The 14,991-nt window shown below is 42.7% G+C and overlaps 1 protein-coding gene across 1 annotated transcript in view; it reads right to left on the bottom strand.

Moving 5' to 3' along the window:
• The window catches only part of Stab2 (stabilin 2), a 139,701-nt gene that overhangs the window by 50,004 nt on the left and 74,706 nt on the right, over positions 1 to 14,991 (bottom strand). Inside the window, exons 32-42 of the mRNA XM_042693213.1 lie at positions 14,784 to 14,882; positions 14,591 to 14,698; positions 12,814 to 12,945; positions 10,544 to 10,672; positions 9,974 to 10,039; positions 7,719 to 7,814; positions 6,123 to 6,318; positions 5,034 to 5,129; positions 4,265 to 4,310; positions 3,084 to 3,160; positions 1,457 to 1,582 (exon numbers count right to left, since the gene is read on the bottom strand). Coding sequence (XP_042549147.1) covers positions 1,457 to 1,582; positions 3,084 to 3,160; positions 4,265 to 4,310; positions 5,034 to 5,129; positions 6,123 to 6,318; positions 7,719 to 7,814; positions 9,974 to 10,039; positions 10,544 to 10,672; positions 12,814 to 12,945; positions 14,591 to 14,698; positions 14,784 to 14,882 — 1,171 coding nt within the window. The remainder of the gene's footprint in view (positions 1 to 1,456; positions 1,583 to 3,083; positions 3,161 to 4,264; positions 4,311 to 5,033; positions 5,130 to 6,122; positions 6,319 to 7,718; positions 7,815 to 9,973; positions 10,040 to 10,543; positions 10,673 to 12,813; positions 12,946 to 14,590; positions 14,699 to 14,783; positions 14,883 to 14,991) is intronic.

The raw sequence follows: 14,991 nt of genomic DNA, 5'->3' as shown, positions 1-14,991 counted from the left end.
GCCAACAGCTGTCACAGCATCAAACCTCGCTTCCAATCAAAGAGGGGTTCACTAGGGACCTGAGGTTACTTGGTTAGCTGGCCAACAGCAGCAGGTATCTGTCACAGTGCAATTCTGTTTTCTAACAATTCAGAGGCCCAGCTAACTCAATAGGGATCGTGTTACATATATACATACACAAAATCCCAGCAGACATAGTCCGTCTGTAGGCTCAAGTTTGTCCCTTTGTGGAATGCACATGGGTGTTTGTAGACAGGACTTGAAGTAATGGAAGGTTGGAGTCCAATCTAGCAGTGAGTGACAGGAATAAAAATGATATCTCTACCTCTGTCTGTCTGTCTGTCTGTGCATGCATGCTTAGGATATTTTGATGAGAACCAAGACATTTCCTTGGAGTAAGGCCTCTCTGGCCACTGATGACACTAAATGCTATCCTCAGACTTAGGCTGGGTCCTGAACTGGAGGGAAAAAGCTGAAAAAAAAATGTCCTTATTGAACTATTGACAAAATTAGAATATGAATAATACTGAGGGGAACTATTATATCAATAATAAATTTACTAAAGATAAATGTGCTGTGGTCATGTGAGAAGCGTCCCTTATTCTTGGGAAATGCATGCTTGATTTTTTTAGAAATAAATTGAATATGACACATACATATTTACTCCCAAATGCCCAAAGGAAAATACATATAATTAGGTTCAGCCTCCCAAATAGCTAGAATTACAGGTGTGAGCTACCAGTGCTTGACTTCACTATAATTCAAAAAAAAAGTTTTCTCACTTCTTCCAAAATGATATTTGGACACTATACACTTTCATACTCTTATAGTCATTCATTTCCTTACATACATATAATATATATTTATAAATGTATAAATGTCTAATATGTATATGTAAGTGATGAAGATGGAGTTACAATTCCATAAGTCAGGTTGAGTACAATGCTTCTTGGACAATGTCACCCCTTCCTTCATTCCCCCCCCATTTTCCCTTCCCTTCCTTACCCACAAGTTGCATAGTTCATTTTTTACATAGTGTACATTGAATACAATGACTGCATTTGTTCGTACTTTCTCCCAACATTCCTGTGTCCCCTTTTGCCCCCCCCCCATTCCCAAAACGTTTCCATTTCCTGGTATTCATTTTGATGAACAGTAATTTAATTGTTCAGAGATGGATTGCTCCCCCAAGCCGTTATATCATTTCTATCTTAAAGGCTTCCTTGCCAATGTATGATGAATTCTAGTTAAGAGACTCTGGTTAACAGTCTCTTGGATTTGTGTGTCTGAGCTGGCTTTGAAACACAATTCTCAGATCTCAGACTCCCAAGTAGCTAGGATTACAGGCACGAGTACCAGTACTAGACTCAGCTGTATATCTTAATAAGAACCAATTCATGGCAGTCACTGTACATGCTCTGACTCACACCATTCCCTGGGGTGGATGGTCACTTACCAATGCACACGATGCCGTCACCTGTGTAGCCTGCCTTGCACACACATTCTCGGCTTCCTGGGATGGTCCTTTTGCAGAGAGCTTGGGCAGAACACCCTCCATTGCTGGTCTCACAGGCATTGATTGCTAGAGAAGGAAGGGACGAATCACAGAAAAGGGAGAGGGGAGAAAGAAATCAACTGATACCCTTGAACTTGGCTCAATGAGAAATGGAAGTTACTTCAGAACCTCTCTGGGAGGCACTGGAAGGGTCAATTCTGAAGAATAGAAGGCAACAAAAACACTGCACTTATTTGCCCATTTCAGCTGGTTTTGTAGTACTGCACAATTCCTGCTGTAAGGAACATGGTGAAACTATAGATCCTTGGGCGAACCCCCCTGGTAAAATGGGCTAGGAGCAGATTGCTATAGTCCAGGACATGTGCTCAGGAAAAAAACAATGATGCTGAGAGCTTCTGTTTTCCTAGCACTAAAAACTGGTGCCTTAGGTATGGAAGAATAATTGTTCAGAAGTGGAAGTGTGACTCAGATGGTAGAGTGCCAGCTTTGAGTGAAAAAGCCGAGTAAAAGAGCAGAGCCCTGAGTTCAAGCCCCAGTATAGAAAACACCCACATCCACCCCCACACCCCCCCACACCACATACACAGAGAATAATCACTCATATTTCTTAACACTTTCTAGGTATTAATGTGGGTTAGATCCTCCCACCCAATGAGAGTAGTTTACTTATCACCCCAACTTACAGATGACAGTGTGGCAAAGAGCAGACAGATAGCTTTCCTGAGGTGACACAGATCATATAAGAACTTAGATCTAAACCTGAGGCTTAATGATGAGCCTAGTGTATACCTACTGTTGTGTACAAGAACCTGTTTATGTCAACAGCAGTAAGTTTATATGTAAGCTAAAGGGGCTCAGAACAGCAGTTCAAAGATCCACAGAAAGCCTTAGCATGAGGGAGAGGAAAACCAGAGTTTAAACCATTTCCTGGTCCATTCTAGAGTCCTGATGACTGACCTAGATATGCCCTTGACCAGTCAGATCCTTACTTTGTGCTTGTGTGTGCATGTGTATACGTGCGCATGTGTGTGTGTGTGTGTGCACGTGCATGCACATGTGCATGTGCACACAAGTACTGGGGCTTGAACTCAGAGCCTAGGCACGATCCTTTAGTTTTCTCTGTGCAAGGCTGGTGTTCAGTCTACCTCTTGAGCCACAGCTCTGCTTCCAGCTTTTTGGTGCTTAATTGGAGATAAGTCATACAGACTTTTCTGCCTGGGGTTGCCTCCTGATCCTCAGATTTTAGCCTCCTGAATAGCTTGGATTTCAGGTGTGAGCCACTGGCACCAAATCCTTAGTTTTAAAAATCTGCCCCAGTGGGTTCTAGTTGCTCTCAAGGCTGTGAACCTCTGCTTAGAACACAATGCCATTGTCTGCTCATTCCAAAGGAACACACCCCATTCATGCACAGAGAGGTTCCTGTCCCTGTACACCACCTGCCCGGGGCAGGCCCCATTAATGGCTGGCACCAGCTGATTGGCTGAGGTCCTTTCAGGCTCAGCACCCACAGATGTCTGAGTCACCCTTACAAAGTCTTGGTGCCTCTTAGCAATTCCTTTTCGCTTGCCTGTGCAGATGGTGCCATTGCCCTGGAATCCTGCTGCACATTTGCACGAGGCTGTGCCGTCCAGATTGAGAAGGCAGCTGCAAGGGAGAAAGGTGGATTGGTGATTTTGAAAAACACGAAAAACCCAACTCCCTGCTCTATTCGGTGACTGGCTGTAGCCTTTCATCCTAACTTGGGAGGAATGTTCAGAAAAGCTGTAGTCATTCATTTCACAAACTCCAGGGGGTGTACAAGTAGGGAAAAGCCCAGGAATGAAGAGGGCAGCTATTGGTCTTCAGGGAGCTGCCCATAGGCTCAGCTGAGTGGTGTGCCTATGCCCTCCCTATTCAGTGACTCTAGAAAGTTGGTGTCTTTCATCTGAATAGAGAGGAAGGGCAGGTGGATATAGTCATTCTATTCAAAGTGCATATGTGAAAATGGAACCATAGAATTGAGGGTCTGGGTGGAATGGGGAAAAATGGGGAAAAGGATGGGATGGGTGACATGGACCAAGTGTGCATTGTATTTATAAACTAATTTGTGGAACTGGAACCCCTCTGCACAACTACTTCAAGATAATAAAAAATGAAAACAATCAGAAAGAAAATGGGTATCATTGTTATTTCCATTGAAGGATGAATAGCTGAGCCTCAGAAGGAGTCGAAAATGGGCTCTAGGTCATGTGATCCCATAGATGTGGCAGAGACTGATTCTGGACGCTGGTCTAACTCCAGCAGTTGCATTTGTCATACAGCCACTAAGCTCTGTGGAGTTTAGGAGGAGCTGTGTACAGAACTAGGAGCAGGAAGTCACACAAGGCAGGACCATGAATCAGGACCAAGGCTTACTGTAATTGGGTCAGGGGTATAGCTTGCTGGTAGAGTGCTTATTTAGCAATTGTGAAGTTCTGGGTTTCATCCCCAATAGGAAAATAAAAAAGGTTTACTAAAATGCTCCACTGGGTTTCTTGGTTCTCTGAGACCTGGTGGCTCAGACAAAGCAATAGATAACGCATTCTTGCTAAGGCTGGTTGAGAAGGTGGTGGGCAGTGGTCTGTGGCTTTCTCAGAGACATTTTCAGTTTCATTCTTAGCTCTGAATCCTCAGAAATTACCTCTCTCAGGTTGGGTCAGGGCTATGAAGGACTGGGGGAAAAAAATCTCCTTTATATTACTATCCCCAAAAGAGGCCAGAGGGACCTACTTGGCACTGGTGTGGCACGTCCCATTGCAGTCATCTTTTGTGATCTCTGAAAAAGAGAAGCAGTTGCTGGGTGAACCCTCCCTGGGGAGTTTTCTCTTAGTACCCAGTGCTAGGAAATGTCTTTGGAGGTGTGTGTGTGTGTGTGTGTGTGTGTGTGTGTGTGTGTGTGTGTGTGTGTGTGTGTGTGTGTGTGTGTGTGTGTATTACATTAACTATGTAAACACATGTGACCACATAAATCCTTTTTTACATAGACTGCCAGGAAGCTCAAATATACTGAGAGGGTCTCCCTCTTGCCAGGCTCTGTGTTAGGCAGTGTGGATACAAAGATGAGTAAAACACAGACTTCTCTCTTGCATGTATGTGATTCTGAGCTCTAATGGTTTAGCTGTTGAAGTGTGGCTCTCCCCTGGGTTTTCAATTTCTACTTTTATTTGTATTTCCCATGTTATTCTTTCTATTTTTAACATCATTTTATTACGATATGCTATAAACAAGCAAATCCACAATTACAGCTAATATGCAATATCATTGTCTTTTGCATTACTACTAGAAATAGTTTTTCCCTGTCTTGGGAGTGTGAGTAACTTTTATTTTATTCTTTATGCCTTTTCTTTATTTTTACAAACTTTTTTGCTACAGGAAGGAATTATGTTAACTGTCTGAAGGGGAAAAAAACCCAATCATTTTTCTAAATTAGAAAGAAAAAAATATGGCTTCTGCAAAGCCTGGTTAAGCATAGTCATCAACACAAAGGGCTCGCTCTTACCTCTGTCACAGGCCACGCCTCGCCAGCCGATGTCACAATCACAGGAACCGTCTCCCGAGGGTCCTTGGTTGCATCTCCCATGGACACAAAGACACGCTAAGAGGGAAAAGCACCTCACACGATCAGATTGCGATCTGTGTTCCACATCTTGTTGATCACTTACTGGGGACACTTTATTGCCTCTGCTCTCCAGCCTGGTTATGGTGAGAAGAAGTCCTTGTCTTTCAGAGAGTCACAGTCAGGGGTCTAGAGCTATGTGGGGTGTCTTGGGATGGGACCATTGTTATGTTTCCTGAGGGCAGTTTAAAATGGAAGCCCATTTGATACTGGGTTTACAGAAACCTGGTGTGTCCTGCCTTCTTCAATGACATAGAATTGTCACTCCTTTGTTTTATACCACGGTCATGAGGCTCTTGGAGAAGTCTGAAATGAGTCGGTATCTTGCTCATTCAGCTTTAGAAGTTTGCTGAACCCCTTGAAGGCCACCCAGGGATCTTAGGCTAGAGGAACTCCAGCACAATTTGCTGGCAAACAAGCTTCTAAAGAACAGAAAAACACCTCGCCCCCCCAACCCAGCATGTTCCTTTCAATACTATCATATGGCCTAATATATTATTATATGAATATATTATATGGCCTAATTGAAATCACAGGACTGCACATTAATTTTGTCTGGCATAGGCCAGTGGTTAGAAAACAGGAGCAGCTAAGTTTGTGGTGTTTAGTTCCAAGTAAAACAACAATTTTGTTTTCTGCTCATGGAATTGGTAACTCCTCACAGGCATATCCCTGGCTACAGGTCACTGTTTTTGCAAAAGCAAAGCCTGTAGCTTGCTGAGAGGAAATTGATAGAGTGACCATTTCATAAAGCCTCTTAGACCTTAAGAGTCAGGCTTTGGTGGGCGTTCAAAACTGAGAATCGGTGGGTAGGTTGAGTTCAAGTGACTGCAAATGTCCTAAGCAAGAAAATCAGCACAGCTGGTCTTCTAATCCATGTGGGATTCCTGCTGCCTAGAGAAAGGGACTGGGTGTGTGTGGGAGGTTCTGTTCTCTGCTGTAGCTGCCTGGTTTGGGCCAGGGGGGGCGCACCTTGGTCACAGTGGATGCCGTATTTGCCCTGGGCACAGGTCTCACAGGCTGTCCCACTGAAGCCTGGGCCACATTCGCATTTGCCGGTCCCATTCACTCCATCCAGACAGATCCCATTCCCAAAGCACACATTCTGGCCTTTCCCAGGGCAGGCCTGACACTGGGGACCAAAGAAGCCGGCACAGCATGCTCTTGTCTGAAACAGAAAGACAAAGCTGGGCACTCCCTGCCACTTTCTGGTTTGGGAGGGAATCCATATGTACTTGTGTCTTTGACTCCCAGAGCCCACGAGGACTAAGGGGAGACTCAGCAATTTCCTAGGAACAAAGACTGAAGCCTCCACTGAGCAGGATGGAAAGAGAAAAGGCAAGTAGGACAAGAAGATGGGGAGAAATGAAAGAGGAGGGTCACACAGGACCAAACTAAAGAATGACTTGAGAGGCTGGAGGCTGGGGAGGGATACCAATCTGCCTTCACCATGTCCAAACGTGGGCCCCTTTGCATGAAGTTCTCTTTCGTCTTCTAGGCAAGGAGGGAGGCCTCTAGGGGTAAGGTGGTTGGCCTTTTAGGAGAGATTTTCTTGTAGTTCAAGGAAGCCCTTTGGATGTCTGTTTGGCCTTGACCTGTCTTTATTCGTGAGTATTTTAAAACCAAATTTTCTCTAGCCCCAGCTCTGCAGCCTGAGGGTCAAACCATCCTTCCTCTGCTAAACTCAGGCAGGTTATGTCAAGGCCATTGGGAAAGAAGCAGAACAGGAAGTTACAAAGAAATTTCCTGCAAATTCCAAAATGGTGCCCAGAGATCCTTAATTTTGAGGACCCATTTTTTTTCTTCTAATGAGGGGGACTCAGTTTCAAACAATTGGGTTTACCTTGTCTTTCCTTAGTGGCCATATCCTCCGTCTTTTTTGCTTCTATACTGCTTGTGTTGTGAGAATAAGGAAGTTCTTTCATATCATCAGTTTTTTTCACCAAACAAGCCAATGCATCTTTAACCCATACTATTGTTTCTTCCTCCTCTTCTTCCTTCTCTTATTCTCCTCCTCCTCCCCTTCCTTCCTTCCTTCCTTCCTTCCTTCCTTCCTTCCTTCCTTCCTTCCTTCCTTCCTTCCTTCCTTCCTTCCTTCCTTCCTCCCTCCCTCCCTCCCTCCCTCCCTCCCTCCCTCCCTCCCTCCCTCTCTCTCTCTCTCTCTCTCTCTCTCTCCTTTCTTTCTTTTTCTTTCTTCCTTCTTTTGGTGCCATTACTGGGGCTCGAATTCAGAGCCTCACATACTTGCTTGGCTTTCTTGCTCTTGAGCCATACCTCTACTTTCAGCTTTTTGGTGGTTAATTTGTGATAAGAGTTTCACAGACTTTTCTGCCCAGGATGGCTTCAAATTGGGATCCTCACATTACAGTCTCCTTCTAGCTATGATTACTGCTGTGAGCCAATAGTACCCAGTTCCATTTTCTGATTTATGGACTGTTGTGAATTTGTTTGCTACCACTCCTACTTTGGATGACAATAGTGATGAAGATGGTGAGGAAGGAGAGGGGGTGAATGAATTTCCCAGAGTTACTGAAGTTGTTAGAAGGATGCTTAAATCATGGTACTCACAATGACTGTTTTCACACACTTTGCCTGGCAGCCAATGAACACATTTCGCCTTCCCATGAAATAAATAGTATAGATACATTTCCTTGTCTCATCACCCTATAAGATAGTAATGATTCAGTCAAGATTTTAATTAGGAAAAAAAGGTGTTCATTTTTTAAAGGCAAGTATAGGAGGGATGGCTTGCTGTATCTAGGACTGGTACATTCTGGAAAATGAGGGTTGTAGTTTTCTGGTGCTTCTTCTTAAATAAGAAAACACAACTATGTACTATAGCCTGCAGAATGCCATGGGAAAATCCAGATAAAGCAGCACTGTATAAAAAGAAAATTTCTCTAACTCCATTTTGGAAAGTATATAAAATAAATCAGATAAAAATGTCCTCCCAGCCCTGTATGTGCGTTAATTTAAGCCTGAGTGCAGTTTGTTTATTGATTTATATCCTGTCTCAGTCCAAGCAAGGATTGTCTGCTCACAAAGAATTATAATATACAAGATTAAATGAAAACTCATATGAGACAATCAGTATTCATCATTATTATCATAAATTATTCTCACGCTATGGGAGGTGAAGAAGTATTTATTATTTGTAATGGTTGTTACCAGAAATAGCTTTTATAAAACAATATGCTACAAGAAATTTAGATGGGTAATGAATCCAAAGATGTAGCTACTTCTCCCAGGGCTGCTCATGTTTTTTTGAGAAAGTCATTTGTGTGTGTGTGTGTGTGTGTGTGTGTGTGTGCGCGTGCCAATCCTAAGGCTTAAACTAAGGGTCTTGGGCACTGTCCATGAGCTTTTGTGCTCAAGGCTGGTGTTCTACCACTTTGAGCCATAGGTCCATTTCTGGCCTTTTAGCAGTTAACTGAAGATGAGTTGCAGAGACATTTCAGGCTAGGCTGGCTTTGAACCATGATCCTCAGTTCTCCGCCTCCTGAATAGTTAGGACTATAGGTGTGTGCCATAGATGCCTGGCAAGAAAGTCAGTTGTAACTTCTTCTGTAACAGGAAATCAAGTGAGTGGAATGCATGAGGCCAGTATAGTTCTGAATATGAAGTGTGCCTTTGGTAGGGTTTTTTGCTGCTGTTCCCAACTGGCTAACTATGAAAGATGTAGAAAGGAAAAGAAATCTATCCTAGTATTGAACTCATTTCTATTTAATAATTAACTTGATTTTTACCTTGTTCCCTCTGAATATTCATTTTTTATTTTTAATAAGTTTTTTTAATTGTAAAAATACTGTACAGAGAGGTTACAGTTACATGAGCAAGGTAATGAGTACATTTCTTATCAAGCATTGTTGCCTCCTCCTTTGTTTTTCCCCTACCATCCCTTCCCTCCCACCTCCACAATTACACTCCCCCCCATCCCCTGCCTAAAGTTTGTTTTTCAACATAGTGTCTTGTACATCTCATTGTTACAATGGGTCAACTGTATCCCTATTTAAACATTTTTTTCCCTTCCCAAATTATACTGACATCAAATACAGTGAAAAACTGGGGTTATACCCTGGGGGAAGAACATACAAAGCAACAAAAAAATCACATGGTACATTATAAATATGTTAGAAACAATAGCAAGAAAGAAAAAAAAACCACTTGTGTCCCTATCTTGGGTGAACATTCATTTAAGACTATTGAATATGCTGGGCACTGGTGGCTCTTGCCTGTAATCATAGCTACTCAAGAGGCTGAGATCTGAGGATCACGTTCAAAGCCATCCCAGGCACAAAAGGCCATGAGACTAATCTCCAATAAATCACCAGAAAACTGGAAGTGGGGCTGTGGCTCAAGCGGTAGAGCGCTTGCCTTGAGTTGAAGAGCTGAGGGACAGCACCCAAGCCCAGAGTTCAAGCCCCATGACCGACCAAAAAAAAAAAAAAGAGACTACTGAATATAACAAAGTAGAATGATGAAGAATGCACCACATTCTTTTCCTTTTTCCTTTTTTTTTTTTTTTTGGTGCCAGTCCTGGGGCTTGAACCTGGGGCCTGTGCAGTGTCTCAGCTCTTTTGCTCAATGCTAACACTCTACCACTTGAGCCATAGCTGCACTTCTGGTTTTCTGGAGGCTAACTGGGGATAAGTGTCTCATGGACTTTCCTGCCTGGATTGGCTTTGAACCACGATCCTCAGAGATGAGCTTCCTGAGTAGATAGGATTATAGATGTGAGCTATCAGTGCCTGGCCATATTCATTTTCTAATTTGGACTCCCTTAGATTTAGAGAGTATATCACCCAAGTAGACAAAATACTTACTACTAGTGGCTTAGTGCCAAGAGGGCAGATTGGTGGCTGGTGCTGGAGACACACTCCACACTTTCCCTTGGTAAAACAGAGGCAGAGAAGAATTTTAAGGCTATTAATCTTAGTGGAAGATAAGGCTACATATATTTTTACAGTATTCAAAGATAAAAATTTCAGCATATAGAACTGAAAATCAGCAGGGGGCATCTGGTCAACCTCGCTGATGTTCTCTGAACCAGATGCTTACTATGGGTCTTGCATGTTTAACAATTACTTTTTCTCATGATGTGCTTATAATAACCCTGTGAGATATGGACATATTTATTCACTTAAATCTGAATTCCTATAACAGCAATCCCCATTTACTGAATAAGTGAATTGGACCAGGTTCAGAGACAAATGATCAACCCATTGTGACTTAACTAAGTAGCCTTGTAAACCCCAGCCTAGGACATCAGAGATGCTCACTGAGGAGTTTTTAGGCTGAAATGAGATACCCAATAGGATATTCTTGAGCTTAAGAAATTATAAAATAGATTCCCAAACCCATCAGTTACCTCATTGGCTCTGAATATAACTTACTCGTACAATAGTGGTGTCATTAATATCACATCTATTCTTCTGAATTTCCAGAACTTTCCCCAAGCCATGGATCACGCCCTTGTTAGTGGCTACATTGGTGTAGTTTATTGGAGCCTCATTTACATAGAGCTGTGAACAAGAGGGTTGAGTGTGCCTTTATGAAAGAGTTTTGAAGGGAGATGGGGAAAGAAGGGAATAGAAGCTATCACTTAGACTGGGAGATATTCCAGGAGCCTCCTGACAGAAGGTAGCACATGACAGAACTCTGGCCTAGGAGAGGGTAATGTGAAGCTTAGCTCTGCATCTGGTCACATGTAGCTCTGTGACCTTGGGCCACCTGCACTCAAAATTCTCTTATGTAGAAGGAAGAGGGTATTGTACATAGTCTTTAAGATAGCTACTCATCTCTCAGATGGAAAGGTTTATGCTTGTTTGAAAAATACTGCCTCATATTTTATGTTAGTGTGCTTGGCAGGGTGGTCCCAGAAAACTCCCACTGCTGCAATAGGAAAATAATCCTAAGTGCTTATATTTTGAATTTTGACTGAATCCTAACATCCTTTATGGTTTACTTGCAGCCAGATAGCTTTCTTGTTCATTCTTGTCTCTCTCTCTCTCTCTCTCTCTCTCTCTCTCTCTCTCTCTCTCTCTGTAGTAGGGATTGAACTCAAGACCTATGCTTGGTAGGAAAATGTGCTGCTAAATAGTTTTGTTTTTGCTTTTTAGTTTTTTATTCTATTGTTGTTGTTTTCGGATAGAGTCTTGTACTTTTACCCCAACCAGCTTCAGACCATAATCTTCCTACTTCTACCTCCATTATAGGAGGTATACATGCATGGTGATGCCCAGCTTCAAATGAATTTCAGTTTGGATGATGGGATAAATTATGGTTAAATACCACACAGAGGCACTTGAAGGTCTGTACACATTTAGAAAACCATCAGGAAACCTTATTTAGTCTCAAGTGATGATGATAGCATAAATTTCAAGAATCCCATGATGCTGAGATATTTTTAAATACTCAAAGAGCAGAACATTGGATGTTATAAAGTTGTTTAATTTGGCCTTTAAAAGGCTGAATCATTTTCATCATAGGGCATATCCAGAGAATTATGGGTTGTTATACAATTTTGATATAAATACACTGACTCATTCTGAAGGCATTTCCCCCATGCTTTCATTGTCAGGTGAAAAAGCCAATGACTATCCTATAAAAGCAAAACTCCTATTATAAGAATAATTCTTGCTCTTGCTGAGGGACAGCGTCCAGGCCCAGAGTTCAGGCCCCAGGACTGACAAATAATTCTTGCTCTATATCCAAGAACTTTTGGATACATGGAAAATAAACGTAACAACACCAAAATGGACTTAACTAATAGCACTGGAAAATTCATCTCTATCCACTGAAATAAAAGATAAAAACAAAAGTGAAAGCTCTCTATCAATGACAGAATTGCTATTCTTGAAAAAATAAGAAAACATATTTCAAAGGGCCTCTTCATAGTCATGACACAATAGATAGAATTATTTATAGGAGCCAGAGAAAAATATTTGGAGTTAGATTATTTCCCATGGAATAAAAAGTGGGGAAGGCCTTTTTTTGGATTAAAAAATATTTCACCTAAAAAGTTTATATGTGTTTTTTAAGATTGCACTTTTCAAAAAGAATTAAATAACATTATTGGTTAAAGGTTCTATAGTTAAGGTTTCATTTCAATATACTCTTCAGTGTCTCATAAATAACAACTTAGTTTTTGCTAATATTTCTTGTGGAAACTTACTTTAGCACTACTCTGTGTGTGTGTGTGTGTGTGTGTATGTGTGTGTAAGTGTGTGTGTGTACTGGGTCTTGAACTCAGGGACTTATGCTCTGAAATCTCTATGACTGCAATGCTAATAACTTCTATTCATTTGGCTACTAGTCCTAAGTATACTCTTGGACTGTTGGAACCAATGGTGCATCCTGAGAGTTAGCTGAGCTTCTAGATGGCTTCTATCAGGGAGACTACTTGGTGACTGTCTACTGGGTGTTGGTACAAGGGCCAAAGGGTATCTATGACTTAAGGCATTAAAATACCACAATCCATGGGCCGTACCAGTCACCTGAGGGCTGACCACTAGGTATATGAGTGTGAAACTTGACTATCTGGCTTAGCACTTAGTGGTGGAACTCAGATATCTGTCGTGTTGGTCAGGAGTCAAAGATCATGGCAGTATGGAAGAGAAGTGTCTGAGATACTTGTTCCTGAGTATTGAGTAAAAGGACACACCTGGTCATCATGGAGAAAGAAGCCCAGGAGGTAGGAGAAGCCCAGCATGGTCTCCCGGTGCATGCCATTGTGCAGGTCGTTCTTCAGGAGCTTCTCCTCCAGGACCACATGGTACCGGATTATGTCCTCTTCCTGCGCCGCACATAAGGGAAGTCAGTCACTAGCTCACCCAGTTGGTTACAGGCTGCCCCACTGAGCCAGCATCTCAGGGGTTACAAAGAGTATCAATGTCTTGTCCAAGTGGAAGTTTTGACCAAGCATCAGGACACAGAAAATATTACATAGTTAACTTGTGAAAGAGATTGCTTTAGAGAATGTGTAGAGTTTCCAAGAAGGATGGTCAAGAACTTGTCAGGTGACTTAAACACCCAGATGGAGGGTGTGAATGTTGGAGATGGATTATAAAGAGGATTGTTATGAGCAGAATATCTATGATGAGAATTCCCATGCTCAGCTTGCTGTGTCTCAGGGATCCGGAGAGGAATTTCAAGGGCATGTCTCAAAGAGCTTGACCTGGGTATCCTGTAGGTGGTGTGGGTATTGGGTTGGGGTTGACTTAGGCATGAGAGATCTCCCAAGCCAGGGTCTGCGGCTGGTCACTCAGCAGTGGTATCAAGAGAGCTGCTACTGTAATGGGGGTAGTCCTGCATTCCCGACTGCCTTAGACAATGGGAATGAGAGTGTGTGTGTGGCCTGATTGTGGGGCGGTGTCTTTGAGTACTTGGGTCTTATCCAAGATGGCAGCCTAGAAGGGCAGGGCAGACAGGCTTTTCTACAGCAAAGCTAGAGGTGGGTTCTACATTTTTTTTGGCTCCTTCCTACCCTCTTTCTGTCTTCTTACTGTCTCTTCCCAATGAACAACACTTCCTATATCCCAACCTGGAAAAACCAAGATTTGAGTTTAATGAGAACAGGAAGAGGAATAGAAGTATATTTCAGGGAAGGCGAGAAGAAGGTTGCTTCAATCCCTTCCTCTACTCTGACGGTGTTTTTCTGTTACTCCTATCCTTCCCATATGAGAGACAGTAGCTGGCAATGTCCTGGACCTCTAGGTTTTGAGCCCACAAGAACCCTCTATGCTCAGACACCAGCATCAAACAAATGTATACACTTAGATTCTGAATAACTGGTATGGCTTGTGTCTCCTGGTGGACCCTGACTGCACTTAGCCGTGCTACACAATGGTTAGGGAAGATGATTTTAAACCATTCAGGAATTGGTGAGGAGGAAGGGCAGTCTTCCTGATGAAGGCTTCTGTGTGTGTGTGTGTGTGCATGTGCACACACGCACACATGCATGTGTGTGGGTCCATACTCACCAGTCTCTATTAAGTCTCTATATGTGTCTAGATAAGCAAGGTTTTTTTTTAAAGATGGTTATTATAAAGGTTATGTACAGAGGGGTTACTGGTTCATAGGTCAGGTAATGAGTACATTTGTTTTTGGGCAGTGTCACCCCTCCTTTCCTTCTCTCTCAGGTTTTCTCTCCTGTCCCTGACCACAAATTGTATAATTCATTTTCAACATAGTTTCTACTGAGAAACACTGTTCACTGTATATCCCTCCCTTCCTGTGCTCCCTTATCCGCCCCCCCCCCCAAAAGATGGACAAATGAACAAACAAGACAAAAAAGAAAAGGAAAAGAAAAAAAAAAACCTTCTTAGACAGCAGGTTTTGAGGAAAGTGAAATGCACAGGACTGATGAAATGAGACCTGTTGAGGATGCATGTTTGACTTTCCAGGAAATCACTTTCCTGGCTAACGTTTCTGATACCTACTAGAGTCGAGACCTTCTTCTCCTTGACATAACGCTCAATGGCATTGTTATTGGGAGCAAACACAGTGTAGGCATCTGCTGCCTCAACCTGGCTCACCAGGTTGTATTGCTGCAAAGGGAAGACCAGAGCATGTGAGGAATTCCTGTTTCCCAGACAACAAGCAAGGAGGTCATGCTGAGAACGTGGTACTTGCAATCATGTAGCCCCGGAAGATGGAATAGTCAGGCATCTGGTCCAGCCGGGTGAGCAGGTTGGGTAAGTAGCCAGATAGTCCTCTGAGGGGGACCAGCACCTGGGACAGGAAGCCCCCAAATTCAGTTTAGCACAAATTTGGTAGCATTTGCTGCTTTCATATACCTATGGGACTCCTATTCACTTTTTTTTTTTGTAGATTTAGAAAT

The sequence above is a fragment of the Dipodomys spectabilis genome, unplaced genomic scaffold, assembly GCF_019054845.1.
Source record: "Dipodomys spectabilis isolate Male_0828 unplaced genomic scaffold, ASM1905484v1 ptg000163l, whole genome shotgun sequence".
NCBI lineage: Eukaryota > Metazoa > Chordata > Mammalia > Rodentia > Heteromyidae > Dipodomys > Dipodomys spectabilis.
Note: the sequence above shows the minus strand (reverse complement) of the source record. Positions and strands in the feature narration are given on the sequence as shown.